Here is a 15,044-nt window from a genome sequence, read left to right on the forward strand (position 1 = left end):
AACGCGACACATTTAAAGCAGTGCGACTCTTTCGCCAGTGTAGAAAAGCCCTCTTGAACGATGCTCTTTTGCACAGTTTCCAGAGAGCCAGGTTAACATATTTTGCCTGTGAAATGCCAATAAAGGTTGTCTTGACTCGTCTTGCCAGAAAGCTGGGAAAGTGGGAGCCCGCCTGGCTTCTTCAGGCAGGCTATCCTATAACTCATAAGTTGAAGGAGGTATGGGTAGGTGTTGATTCTGCCCAGGGCTTTTTTTTTTGTAGCAGGAACTCCTTTGCATATTAGGCCACGCCCCCTGATGTAGCCAATCCTCCAAGAGCTCTCAGTAGGCCCTGTGCGAAGAGCCCTGTAAGCTCTTGCGGGATTGGCTATATCGGGGGGTGTGGCCAAATAGGCAAATGAGGTCCTGCTGCAAAAAAAAATAAGTCCTGTGATTGGGCAGTATCAGGCGCATGTCTGGGCAGCTGCTGAGGCGGATTGGCTTCCGAGGTCTGGCGATAGGTGACATGAAGGACCTCAGGCTGAGAGACCCTGGAGAGCTGCCAACAGTAGACAGTACCGACCCTGATGGGCCAATGGCCTGATTCAGTATAAGCAGGGCTTTTTTACGTAGCAGGGACTCCTTTGCCTATTAGGCCACACACCCTGATGTAGCCAATCCTCCAAGAGCTTACAGTAGGCCCTGTAAGAAGAGCCCGGTAAGCTCTTGGAGGATTGGTTACATCAGGGGGGCATGGCCTAATAGGCAAAGGAGTCCCTGCTACAAAAAACAAAGCCCTGGAAACATAAGCCATCTGATTTAAAAGCGCATACATTGGAGGCAGTGTTGCCTCTAGGCTGAGTTAGCGTGAGCAGGCTCACAGATTGTTAGCCTCCAGCTCGCAAAGTTTTGCCTTGGCTCAGGAAGGACGACCCCAGAGGACCCTAATTGATGCAGCAGCTCACCACTTTAAGGCCAGGAGCTCACAAAGTAGAATTTTTGCTCACAAGACTCTGCAGCTTAAGAGGGAACATTGTTGGTGGACCCGTTTATTTATGAGAATTTATATCATCTTGTTACTTAACAATCCTGTAGCTAATACTAGATTTCAAAGCAAATGGAGTAATGGGGAGGGGCGGTGGCTCAGTGGTAGAGCATCTGCTTGGGAAGCAGAAGGTCCCAGGTTCAATCCCTGGCATCTCCAAAAAAGGGTCCAGGCAAATAGGTGTGAAAAACCTCCGCTTGAGACCCTGGAGAGCCGCTGCCGGTCTGAGAAGACAATACTGACTTTGATGGACCGAGGGTCTGATTCAGTAGAAGGCAGCTTCATATGGTCAATGATGTTGGCTGTGGAATCGACGAAGAGAGATGGGCATCTGTCTTATCTTACGGCCCATCGTTTACTGTAGCGCTTATGGAAAATACAATTAAAGTGGCTCACGGGATTTCCCCCCCACTCCACAAAAAACTTGGGCATGATGTTAGCTGCACTGGGCAATGTTGCTTCTGTAATTTAAGAACATAAGAACAATAAGAGAAGCCAAGTTAGAACAGGCCAATGGCCCATCCAGTCCAACACTCTGTGCCACACAGTGGTCAAAAAACCCCAGGTGCCATCAGGAGGTCCACCAGCGGGGCCAGGACACTAGAAGTCCTCCCACGGTTGCCCCCCCCCCCCGCCCAAGAACCAAGAATACAGAGCATCACTTGCCCCAGACAGAAGAACATAAGAGAAGCCATGTTGGATCAGGCCAATGGTCTATCCAGTCCAACACTCTGTGTCACACAGTGGCCAAAAAACCTCAGGTGCCATCAAGAGGTCCACCAGTGGGGCAAGGACACTAGAAGCCCTCCCACTGTTGTCCCTCCCAAGTACCAAGAATACAGAGCATCACTGCCCCAAATATAAGAACGTAAGAAAAGTCATGTTGGAACAGGCCAATGGCCCATCCATTGCTCTGAGACTGTCCTTGAAAGGGCAGCTTCTGGGAGAGCCCTCTCAGCCCCACACACCACACAGGGTGTCTGTTGTGGGGGAGGAAGGGAAAGGAGATTGTGAGCCACTCTGAGACTCTGTCCCTGAAAGGGCAGCTTCTGGGAGAGCTCTCTCAGCCCCACCCGCCGCACAGGGTGTCTGTTGTGGGGGAAGAAGGGAAAGGAGATTGTAGGCCACTCTGAGACTCTGTCCTTGAAAGGGCAGCTTCTGGGAGAGCTCTCTCAGCCCCACCCGCCTCACAGACTGTCTGTTGTGGGGGAAGAAGGGAAAGAAGACTGTAGGCCACTCTGAGTCTCTGATTCAGAGAGAAGGGTGGGGTATAAATCTGCAGCCTTCTTCTTCTACAGAGTTTCACTGTAGAGCCGTCATTCCAGAGGTGTTTGGGCTGGGGCTGCTGGAAGGATATGAAACTAACACGACGGGGGTGGGGGCTGCAGCAGGACCCTTCTGTCTGCCAGCTCCTAACCCGACAGCCAAGCAGGGACCCTGAATGACGGTCCGGGCAAGAGCTTAAAATGGCGGAGGTCCAAAGCAGCCGAAAGGTCACCGTTCAAAGACCCGCACTTATCTGCCGAAGCACAGAGATCCTGGCTTTGACTCCAAAGGCCCGAAGGGACTCGCTGACCCGGGCTTTGAATGGCTTCGTTTCAAAGAAGAAAGGAAACCCTCAGAGAGTTCACATTTAACAGCCGCGGCTGCCGGCGGAGCCATTCGCTACGGATCAGAGGCGAGGCTTTTGATCAGATTTAATGGAAAAGTTATTTGAGAAAAGGCCTTCGAAAGCGCAGCTGAACTGGCGGGAGTTGCTGGGGAGGGGGAAGCAGACTGATTTCTTTGACAGAGAACAATCCCCGCCTGTGGTGACAGGTTGTTGTCGGGGACTGAAAACAAACCAGCCAGTATCATAATAATGGTAAAGGTAATCTCCCCTGCGCAAGCACCAGTCGTTTCTGACTCCGGGGTGACGTCGCATCACGACGTTTTCATGGCAGACTTTTTACGGGGTGGTTTGCCATTTGCCTTCCCCAGTCCTCGACGCTTGCACCCCAGCAAGCTGGGGACTCGTTTGACCAACCTCGGAAGGATGGAAGGCGGAGTCAACCTCGAGCCGGCTACCTGAACCCAGCTTCCACCGGGTTCGACCTCAGGTCATGAGCAAAGAGCTCCGACTGCGGTACTGCAGCTTTACTGAGCCAGTTTGGTGTGATGGTTAAGTGGGCGGACTCTTATCTGGGAGAATCGGGTTTGATTCCCCACTCCTCCGCTTGCAGCTGCTGGAATGGCCTCAGGTCAGCCCCAGCTTTTGCAGGAGTTGTCCTTGAAAGGGTAGCTTCTGGGAGAGCTCTCTTAGCCACAGCCACCTCACAGGGTGTCTGTTGTGGGGAGAGAAGATACAGGAGATTGTCAGAGAGAAGGGCGGGGTATAAATCTGCAGTCGTCTTCTTCTACCACTCTGTGCCACGGGGCCCCTGTATAAATTGCCCCTGTATAAATTGAAGGTGCAGCCTCATTTGAAATACCGTTACAGTTCTGGTCACTGCACCTCAAAAAAAGATATTCTATCAAAGATTTCAGGTTTTCACGGCTGGTAACATCATTAGGGTTTGTAGAATCTTTCGGGATCAAGTGCCGTGTTCTACTGGAGAAAGTTTTCCTTCCAGACGTTTCGTTCTCAGCTGCGGAGAACATCCTCAGTGGCGCTGCAGCCGGAGCAGGCGCTCAGACCTTCTTGGCTGCTGTGCATTGAGACCTTCGGTCAGACCATCTCAATGCACAGCAGCCAAGAAGGTCAGAGTGCCTGCTCCGGCTGCAACGCCACTGAGGATGTTCTCCGCAGCTGAGAACGAAACGTCTGGAAGGAAAACTTTCTCCAGTAGAACACGGCACTTGATCCCGAAAGATTCTACAAACCCTAAAGATATTCTAGCATTGGAAAAGGCACAGAAAAGGGGTACTAAAAAGATTAAGGGGATGGAACACCTTAATATAATAATAATAAAATGTTATTTATATCCCGCCCTCTCCGCCGAAGCGGGCTCAGGGCGGCTAACAACATAGTCATATAATTATACAAAGGTTTAAAGAAAGGTTAAAGAGATTAGGGCTCTTTAGTTTGGAGAAACAATGACTGTGGGGTGACACGACAGAGATACAAAATTATGGACAGGAGAGAGAAGGTACAGAAAGAAGCACTTTCCTCCTTTTCCCACAATACAAGAACTCGTGGACACTCAAATTAAGGAGCGGCGGACTTAGCACAGATCAAAGGAAGTACTCCTTCACCCAAAGAGTCGTTAACATGTGGAATTCACTGCCAGAGGAAGTGATGGCAGCTACAAGCCTCAAGAGGGATTAGATAAACATATAGAGCAAAATGTTTATTTTTGGATGATTATTGATTAATGTTGCTGAATAATAAAAATTGTTTTACAAGCAACGTATAGAGCAGAGATCCATCAATGGCGATGAGTCACAAGGTATAGATCAGGGGTGGCCAAACTTTCTTCATGTAAGAGCCACATAGAATAAAGGTCAGATGTTTGAGAGCCACAAGACATGAACATCTGATGTTTGAGGGAAGGGGAGGGGAGGGGACGGGAGGGGAGGGGAGGGGAGGGGAGGGGAGGGAAGGGAAGGGAAGGGAAGGAGAGGGAGGGAGGGAGGGAGGGAGGGAGGGAGGGAAGGAAGGAAGGAAGGAAGGAAGGAAGGAAGGAAGGAAGGAAGGAAGGAAGGAAGGAAGGAAGGAAGGAAGGAAGGAAGGAAGGAAGGAAGGAAGGAAGGAAGGAAGGAAGGAAGGAAGGAAGGAAGGAAGGAAGGAAGGAAAATAGATGGGGACTTTAAATGCATTTTCCAAGCCGCCAACTGACTTGGCTTGGAGAAGTGATTTAAAGAGAGAAATGCCTTCTCCAAGCTGGCTGACAGGGCGGTGGAGGCTTCAAGAGCTACACAATGTGTGTGAAAGAGCCACATGTGACTCCCCAGCCACAGTTTGGCCACCACTGGTAATAGATGGAAATTATGCTCTCTATTCTGGATGCTTGGGAGCAACAGTGAGAGGGTTTCTGGAGTTCTGGCCCTACTGGTGGACCTCCTGATAACACCTGGGTTTTGGCCACTGTGTGACACAGAGTGTTGGACTGGATGGGCCATTGGCCTGATGCAACATGGCTTCTCTTATGTTCTTATTTCACACAGAGTGTTGGACTGGATGGGCCATTGGCCTGATCCAACATGGCTTCTCTTATGTTCTTATGTGACACAGAGTGTTGGACTGGATGGGCCACTGGCCTGATCCAACATGGCTTCTCTTATGTGACACAGCGTGTTGGACTGGATGGGCCACTGGCCTGATCCAACATGGCTTCTCTTATGTTCTTATGTGACACAGAGTGTTGGACTGGATGGGCCACTGGCCTGATCCAACATGGCTTCTCTTATGTTCTTATGTGACACAGAGTGTTGGACTGGATGGGCCATTGGCCTGATCCAACATGACTTCTCTTATGTTCTTATGTGACACAGAGTGTTGGACTGGATGGGCCATTGGCCTGATCCAACATGGCTTCTCTTATGTTCTTATGTGACACAGAGTGTTGGACAGGATAGGCCACTGGCCTGATCCAACATGGCTTCTCTTATGTTCTTATGTGACTCAGAGTGTTGGACTGGATGGGCCATTGGCCTGATCCAACATGGCTTTTCTTATGTTCTTATGTGACACAGAGTGTTGGACTGGATGGGCCATTGGCTTGATCCAACATGGCTTCTCTTATGTTCTTATGTGACACAGAGTGTTGGACTGGATGGGCCATTGGCCTGATCCAACATGGCTTCTCTTATGTTGTTATGTGACACAGAGTGTGGGACTGGATGGGCCATTGGCCTGGTCCAACATGGCTTCTCTTATGTTGCTATGCCTCCCAGGCAGACGTTACAACATTTTCCTAAGCCCCCCCCGCCCCGTTGCAAAAGGGGCAAATGCCTTCCTTCCCTCATGGGTGCCGAGGTCACCATTGGGAGGTGCCAATTTTGAGCCCTCCAAAAGAGCCTGGCCTTCTTTCCCTCCCATAGGAGACCCGCAGGACTCCCTCCTTGGCCATCGCTGAATGCTGATTTAAGATCCTGTAATTCAGAGATGCCTATTGCTTAATTCAGCTGTGCAGAGCAGTTCACAAAAAATGTTAAATCGCCTAAAAATGACTAGAGGCATTAGATAAATGGAAGAAATTCTATGATTATTTTAGCCAATCTAAAATAGAGTATTTAATGAATATTATGTGAATCGAGGGGGATAATAAGGATAATAAAAACTGAAAGGTGAAATTTATAATTATTAGTTAATATTGTTATAGGAATCTTAAAACTTGCAAGAGCATCTGCATTATCAAATTAAAAAAGGTTTTAGTATTGGAGAACGGAGATTTACCCCTCAAACAAAAGATATGGAGTAGCAGCTCATTTTCTACCTCTGCATGTAAGCATAATTTGGTTTATACAAAATGACCGACTTGAGGAAACTGATGAGAAGTGCGATATTACGGTTGTTTTTGGCTCTATGTTGGTCATTTCAACGTTGTAATATATAAGGAAAAACTAATAAAAATCTATATGCAAAAAACCCCCAAAATGACTACTAGCTTGCTACCCAAACACTCCTTTAAAGATCACAACAAGTGTGCCTCAAACGAGTCGTTTTGTAGAAAAATAGGTGGTGGAGCTCATTAGTATAACTCATTAGCATATGCTGCCCCCCCCCCACCATCCGAAAGCAACGCGACTCAAGAAAGGAGAGCCCCAGGTGAGCGAGGCCTGCTTGGGCTGGCTAGAGATCCAGCCAGCCCAAGCAGGCCTCGATCACATGGGGCTCTCCTGGTCCCACCCCAGTCAAAAGGCCAGCAAGCCATCGCTGCCCAAAATCACATAAGAAGTGGAGAAAGGGTGGGGCGGGCTTCTCCAGGGGTTGATGAGGGCTGCTGGGGGCGTGGCAAAGCCCCTGGTGGCTGGCTGGCTGCCCACTCTCCTAATCCAGGGATTGTTATGCAGCTGCACCTACTACTCAATGGACAAGGTAGGTAGGTAAGGAGGAATAGGTGGAACCCTCAGAAAGGTTCAGGAGCTGTGCTCCTGTGAGCTCCTGCTGAATCTGAGGCCTGGCGCCAACTCTTCCAAATTAAAAACTTCCCCCCTCAACTGGCTGCCTAGAACCAGATTTCAACTCGCCAGCCGCGAGCGCCTCTTTGTAAGCCACGGTCTGCAGCTTTGTTGGGCTAATTTCTCTGGTGGTTGAGTTTTATTTGGGCCAGCTGCTGTTCTGCCAGTCATGACTGCCTTAAATAATCCTATTTTTCCCTTTTTCCAATTTTAAACTGCACTTTAAGCTCCCTCGAGAGCCCTTGGTGGGGAAGAAGACAGGGAGCACTCTTCAAAAATACTATGTAACCAGTGAGAATCTCTACCAAGGCTTTGATTATTCCCTGGAAAGGCGGGGATCTCCAAGGGTCACAGGGTGAATCAGAGCAGCCCATCAAAACTTGTTCTAGTTGCAAACCTGGGGAGGGGAAAATGCATTTGGGCCTCCCTGCTGCAGAGAGATTTAATTTCTGAACAGCCCTGTCAATAATTAAGCAGAAGCGGTCTCCTTCTGCTTGCTTTCTCCGTGGAGTTCTTATTCAGCTTTGAATTGTCCCCACAACGCTGCGGATGAGGGATTTTTAACTTCTCCAGGACCTGCGGTTTCCAAAAGGCCACTGCCTTTGTTTCCGGGATTCAAACGCAAAAGCCATTCAACTATTTTGCTTTGGGGGTGTCCAACTTCAATGGAGCCTTCACTTTCTATCCTGTTAAACCATTTCTCAATGAACATAGGAAGCTGCCTCATATTGAATCAGAATCCCCTCGGTCCATCAAAGTCAGTATTGTCTACTCAGACTGGCAGCAGCTCTCCAGGGTCTCAAGCTGAGGTTTTTCACACCTATTTGCCTGAACCCTTTTTAATTGGAGATGCCGGGGATTGAACCTGGGACCTCCTGCTTACCAAGCAGATGCTCTACCTCTGAGCCACCGTCCCTCCCTTAAAACCAGGTTCCAATGAACAAATATGAACATATGAAGCTGCCTTCTACTGAATCAGACTCCCCCTTGGTCCATCAAAGTCAGTATTGTCTACTCACACTGGCAGCGGCTCTCCAGGGTCTCAAGTTGAAATTTTCCATGCCTACTTGCCTGGACCCTTTTTAATTAGAGATGCCGGGGATTGAACCTCGGACTTTCTGCTTACCAAGCAGATGCTCTACCACTGAGCCACCGTCACTTCCTTAAAACCAGGTTCCAGTGAACATATATGAAGCTGCCCCATATTGAATCAGACTCCCCTCGGTCCATCAAAGTCAGTATTGTCTACTGAGACTGGCAGCAGCTCTCCAGGGTCTCAAGTTGAGGGTTTTCACGCCTCTTTGCCTGGATCTTTTTTAGTTGGAGATGCCAAGGGTTGAACCTGGGACCTCCTGCTTACCAAGCAGATGCTCTGCCACTGTCCCACTTTAGAATGGGTTTCAATTCTCATTTATATGAACATATGAAGCTGCCTTCTACTGAATCAGACCCCCCTTGGTCCATCCAAGTCAGTATCGTCTACTCAGACTGGCAGCAGTTCTCCAGGGTCTCAAGTTGAGGGTTTTCACATCTATTTGCCTGGACCCTTTTGAGTTGGAGATGCCGGGGATTGAACCTGGGACCTTCTGCTTCCCAAGCAGATGCTCTACCACTGAGCCACCGTCCCTCCATCTCCATCACCTACTGCCTGGACCCTTTTGAGTTGGAGATGCCGGGGACTGCACCTGGGACCTTCTGCTTCCCAAGCAGATGCTCTACCACTGAGCCACCGTCCCTCCATCTCCATCACCTACTGCCTGGACCCTTTTGAGTTGGAGATGCCGGGGATTGAACCTGGGACCTGCTGCTTCTCAAGCAGATGCTCTACCACTGAGCCACCGTCCCTCCATCTCCATCACCTACTGCCTGGACCCATTTGAGTTGGAGATGCCGGGGATTGAACCTGGGACCTCCTGCTTCCCAAGCAGATGCTCTACCACTGAGCCACCGTCCCTCCATCTCCATCACCTACTGCCTGGACCCTTTTGAGTTGGAGATGCCGGGGATTGAACCTGGGACCTCCTGCTTCCCAAGCAGATGCTCTACCACTGAGCCACCGTCCCTCCATCTCCATCACCTACTGCCTGGACCCTTTTGAGTTGGAGATGCCGGGGATTGAACCTGGGACCTTCTGCTTCCCAAGCAGATGCTCTACCACTGAGCCACCGTCACTTCCTTAAAACCAGGTTCCAGTGAACATATATGAAGCTGCCCCATATTGAATCAGACTCCCCTCGGTCCATCAAAGTCAGTATTGTCTACTGAGACTGGCAGCAGCTCTCCAGGGTCTCAAGTTGAGGGTTTTCACGCCTCTTTGCCTGGATCTTTTTTAGTTGGAGATGCCAAGGGTTGAACCTGGGACCTCCTGCTTACCAAGCAGATGCTCTGCCACTGTCCCACTTTAGAATGGGTTTCAATTCTCATTTATATGAACATATGAAGCTGCCTTCTACTGAATCAGACCCCCCTTGGTCCATCCAAGTCAGTATCGTCTACTCAGACTGGCAGCAGTTCTCCAGGGTCTCAAGTTGAGGGTTTTCACATCTATTTGCCTGGACCCTTTTGAGTTGGAGATGCCGGGGATTGAACCTGGGACCTTCTGCTTCCCAAGCAGATGCTCTAGCACTGAGCCACCGTCCCTCCATCTCCATCACCTACTGCCTGGACCCTTTTGAGTTGGAGATGCCGGGGACTGCACCTGGGACCTTCTGCTTCCCAAGCAGATGCTCTACCACTGAGCCACCGTCCCTCCATCTCCATCACCTACTGCCTGGACCCTTTTGAGTTGGAGATGCCAGGGATTGAACCTGGGACCTGCTGCTTCCCAAGCAGATGCTCTACCACTGAGCCACCGTCACTTCCTTAAAACCAGGTTCCAGTGAACATATATGAAGCTGCCCCATATTGAATCAGACTCCCCTCGGTCCATCAAAGTCAGTATTGTCTACTGAGACTGGCAGCAGCTCTCCAGGGTCTCAAGTTGAGGGTTTTCACGCCTCTTTGCCTGGATCTTTTTTAGTTGGAGATGCCAAGGGTTGAACCTGGGACCTCCTGCTTACCAAGCAGATGCTCTGCCACTGTCCCACTTTAGAATGGGTTTCAATTCTCATTTATATGAACATATGAAGCTGCCTTCTACTGAATCAGACCCCCCTTGGTCCATCCAAGTCAGTATCGTCTACTCAGACTGGCAGCAGTTCTCCAGGGTCTCAAGTTGAGGGTTTTCACATCTATTTGCCTGGACCCTTTTGAGTTGGAGATGCCGGGGATTGAACCTGGGACCTTCTGCTTCCCAAGCAGATGCTCTACCACTGAGCCACCGTCCCTCCATCTCCATCACCTACTGCCTGGACCCTTTTGAGTTGGAGATGCCGGGGACTGCACCTGGGACCTTCTGCTTCCCAAGCAGATGCTCTACCACTGAGCCACCGTCCCTCCATCTCCATCACCTACTGCCTGGACCCTTTTGAGTTAGAGATGCCGGGGATTGAACCTGGGACCTCCTGCTTCTCAAGCAGATGCTCTACCACTGAGCCACCGTCCCTCCATCTCCATCACCTACTGCCTGGACCCTTTTGAGTTGGAGATGCCGGGGATTGAACCTGGGACCTCCTGCTTCCCAAGCAGATGCTCTACCACTGAGCCACCGTCCCTCCATCTCCATCACCTACTGCCTGGACCCTTTTGAGTTGGAGATGCCGGGGATTGAACCTGGGACCTCCTGCTTCCCAAGCAGATGCTCTACCACTGAGCCACCGTCCCTCCATCTCCATCACCTACTGCCTGGACCCTTTTGAGTTGGAGATGCCGGGGATTGAACCTGGGACCTTCTGCTTCCCAAGCAGATGCTCTACCACTGAGCCACCGTCCCTCCATCTCCATCACCTACTGCCTGGACCCTTTTTAGTGGGAGATGCCGGGGATTGAACCTGGGACCTTCTGCTTCCCAAGCAGATGCTCTACCACTGAGCCACCGTCCCTCCCAATCACCCACTCCTCTCTCTGGGAATTGTAGTTCTGCGATCGGGGGAGCTATGGACCTTCAGAAGGGAAATCTCATTCCCTGAAGAGTACAACAAAGTAGGAGTCAAATAGCACCTTTAAGACACCCGGAAAAGCAATTTGTACAGAAGGGGAGTGTTTATGAGCAATTACCTGCATGAGTCATTGCTCCAGGCAATCTCTGGAGATGGAAGGTGGCTGGCTGTGAGCAGCAACTCACACAGGTATACAACAGGCAACCCTCTGCAGGGGGCATACCTAATTTTGCCCTGACCCAACTGAGTGTCTCTCAATGTAGAGATCCAGCTTGAACTACCCACCCTCCCAGATACCTGCTCACTCCATCTCTTCAAGAAGAAGAAGAAGATGATATTGGATTTATATCCCGCCCTCCACTCCGAAGAGTATCAGAGCGGCTCACAATCTCCTTTACCTTCCTCCCCCACAACAGACACCCTGTGAGGTGGGTGGGGCTGGCGAGAGCTCTCACAGCAGCTGCCCTTTCAAGGACAGAGTCTCAGAGCGGCCTACAATCTCCTTTCCCTTCCTCCCCCACAACAGACACCCTGTGAGGTGAGTGGGGCTGAGAGAGCTCTCCCAGCAGCTGCCCTTTCAAGGACAGAGGCTCAGAGCAGCCTACAATCTCCTTTCCCTTGCTCCCCCACAACAGACACCCTGTGAGGTGGGTGGGGCTGGAGAGGGCTCTCCCAGCAGCTGCCCTTTCAAGGACAACCTCTGCCAGAGCTATGGCTGATCCAAGGCCATGCTAGCAGGTGCAAGTGGAGGAGTGGGGAATCAAACCCGGTTCTCCCAGATAAGAGTCCGCACGCTTAACTACTACACCAAACTGGCTCTCACACTGCCACAGCTAGTGTTCCCTCTAAGCTGAGTTAGCGTGAGCTAGCTCACAGTCTTTTAGCCTCAAACATTTTTGTCTTAGCTCAGGAAAAATGGCCCCAGGGCACAATAATTGATGCAGGAGCTCACCACTTCCATGCCAGTAGCTCACAAGGTAGGATTTTTGCTCACAAGACTCCACAACTTAGAGGGAACATCGGTCACTGCAGTAAGTGAGCTGCCTTCCCATTGGGACACATATCCAGGGCACATCATCCTTTATCACAGACATTCTCAAAACCAACCTGTGCAGGCAAAACAGTGATGGACGCCTGCAATTTTAATTCGGGAAGGGGGGAAGAGAAGGATTGTTTTTCAGGTGTCAGAAGCGCAAGATGCCAATTTAATCCCAACTCTTTCAGAGAGAACTTCCGTTACGTCAAAGGTAGCACGCTTTTCGCAAACGCACACTAGATGCAATTTGCTCCCAAACTTAAGAACACCACATTTTCAGCTCCCGTTAAAGCCCCAGATGTGGTTTCAAGCACCGCCAGGCAGCGGAATTGAAGGGATTTAACCAGGGCTGTTTTTGTAGCAGGAACTCCTTTGCATATTAGGTTACACCTCCCAGATGTAGCCAATCCTCCAAGAGCTTACAGGGCTCTTCTTACAGGGCCCACAGTAAGCTCTCACGGGATTGGCTACATCAGGAGGTGTGGCCTAATATGCAAAGGAGTTCCTGCTACCAAAAAAACCCCCAACCCTGGTTTGAAAAATCTACAGAAGGGTCACCGCAAAGGGCAGATGAAAACAATGAGCGTCAAGGAGGCGATGGAAGATGAAAAAGGAAGGATTTGAAAAGGTGAGAAGAAAGCAGGAGGGAAGGGGAGGAGGCAGCAAAGGCCCAGGCGTGTCTCTTTACCTGCTTTGGCCAGCATCTCAAACTCGGACATGGTCTCGCTGAGGGGCTGCATACCTTTAGGGGCCGTCTCGCTGCCGAACGAAAACTCCTGGCTTTTGTTCTGGGCCGGCACCTTGGCGCCGCCGGCCCGGGGCGGCTTGAAGAATACCTTTGGCTCAATATCTAACTGAAACTATTAGCGGGGGGAGGGGGAAAAAAAAAAGAATTAGGATCAGGAAAAATTCAAACAGATCTCATTTCGGGCAAAGTATCTTAAGTCAAGGACCCCACCCCCCACAACTTTTTCCAGGCTGCAGGCGCCTTTGGAATTATGACACCGGATGGAGGGCAAACCACAAAACGGCTGCCACAACGGGCGGAGCCGGACAACATTTCAGGGAGCGGGGTCATGCATAACTCTAAATGCAGTTCTTCCAATGTGTCAGACAGAGGCTTTGTTTCACAGGATGCCTTTTAAAATGAACATATTTAAATTTAACATTAAAAAGGTAAAGGTGCAAGCACCAGTCGTTTCCAACTCTGGGGTGACGTCGCATCACGACGTTTTCACAGCAGACTTTTTAATGGGGTGGTTTGCCACTGCCTTCCCCAGTCATCTACACTTTCCCCCCCAGCCATCTGGGGACTCATTTGACCAACCTCACAAGGATGGAAGGCTGAGTCAACCTTGAGACAGCTACCTGAACCCAGCTTCCACCAGGATCCAACTCAGGCCATAAGCACAGAGCTTGGACTGCGGTACTGCAGCTTTACCACCCTGCGCCACGGGGCTCTTAGCCAAAATGAACATATACAACTTTTACCTTCAGGTCGTACAAGGAAGTTCAAATCTGCAGTGGCCAGTCAAAAGCTCCGCTGGGAAAAAGCCTCACCCACTTTCAAAAAATACTTGACAGACACCATAACATGTATCTGTGGCTACCCACTTGGCCCTGTGTTGGGGATCCCCAGCTTATGGCAATTCAGGAACTACGATGGCTTCAGAACGTTGCTGCTCAGCCGGTTTATTTATTTCGTAGGCTTATATTCCGCCCTCCCCCATAATGGGCTGAGGGCGGATCACGACATAAATGGAACAACAATAAACACCTGCCGCTTAAATTTAAAACAACGCAACAAAATTGGCAAATCAAACAATAAAACGAATAGGTGCAACGCCAGGCTGGACGGACACATTTCACGGGATACAGCAGTTTTCGGCCCAAAAGAAACGATGGTAATGAATAGGAGAGCACCACAGTCTGCAAAGCACGATATCCCAACAGGGGAGGGCCAACAGTTGCTGGTTTAGACACTGAAGGCCTGAGTTCAGGTCTTCCGTTCCTAAAAAGGCCCCAACCTTCATTCAGGCCCGCCCACGCAAGAAGGTGACCCAGATTCGTGGGAAGCCAAATACCATGAAAGACCCAAGTGGATCCGGCATCTCGCTTTCCGCAGCGCCTACTGAGAAGCTTGTAAATGTGATGCAAAGCACAACACCTCCCCTCCCCATTTTTTGCTTTGCGACAACTGATGTTCACTGCCTCTAACTGTGGAGGTTCCATTTAAGCAATCCCAGACACTTCTGATTGGTGGGAGGACCGATCCTCTATGACAGCAGTCCCCAATCTTTTTGGCACCAGGGACCAGTTTTGTGGAAGACAATTTTCTCCAGTGATGGAGGGAATCGGGGAGGAGGGGGGGCGCACGCGATGGTTTCGGTATGATATAATTGTGCATTTTATTTCTATTAGTTTGGTGTAGACTCTTATCTGGGAGAACCGGCTTTGATTCCCCACTCCTCCGCTTGCTGCTGCTGGAATGGCCTTGGGTCAGCGATAGCTCTGGCAGAAGTTGTCCTTGAAAGGGCAGCTGCTGTGAGAGCCCTCTCCAGCCCCACCCACCTCACAGGGTGTCTGTTGTGGGGGAGGAAGGTAAAGGAGATTGTAGGCTGTTCTGAGACTGTCCTTGAAAGGGTAGCTGCTGTGAGAGCCCTCTAAGCCCCACCCGCCTCACAGTGTGTCTATGCTGGGGGAGGAAGGGAAAAGAGATCGTAGGCCACTCTGAGACTCTGTACCTGAAAGGGCAGCTTCTGGGAGAGTTCTCTCAGCCCCACCTGCCTCACAGGGTGTCTGTTATGAGGGAGGAAGGGAAAGGAGATTGTAGGCTCCTCTGAGA

The 15,044-nt window shown here is 50.3% G+C and overlaps 1 protein-coding gene across 1 annotated transcript in view; it reads right to left on the reverse strand.

Moving 5' to 3' along the window:
- TMEM259 (transmembrane protein 259) overlaps nt 1–15,044 on the reverse strand; it is a 71,419-nt gene that overhangs the window by 26,575 nt on the left and 29,800 nt on the right. The window contains exon 3 of the mRNA XM_060232824.1: nt 12,888–13,059. Coding sequence (XP_060088807.1) covers nt 12,888–13,059 — 172 coding nt within the window. The remainder of the gene's footprint in view (nt 1–12,887; nt 13,060–15,044) is intronic.

The sequence above is a fragment of the Heteronotia binoei genome, chromosome 2, assembly GCF_032191835.1.
Source record: "Heteronotia binoei isolate CCM8104 ecotype False Entrance Well chromosome 2, APGP_CSIRO_Hbin_v1, whole genome shotgun sequence".
Classification (NCBI taxonomy): domain Eukaryota; kingdom Metazoa; phylum Chordata; class Lepidosauria; order Squamata; family Gekkonidae; genus Heteronotia; species Heteronotia binoei.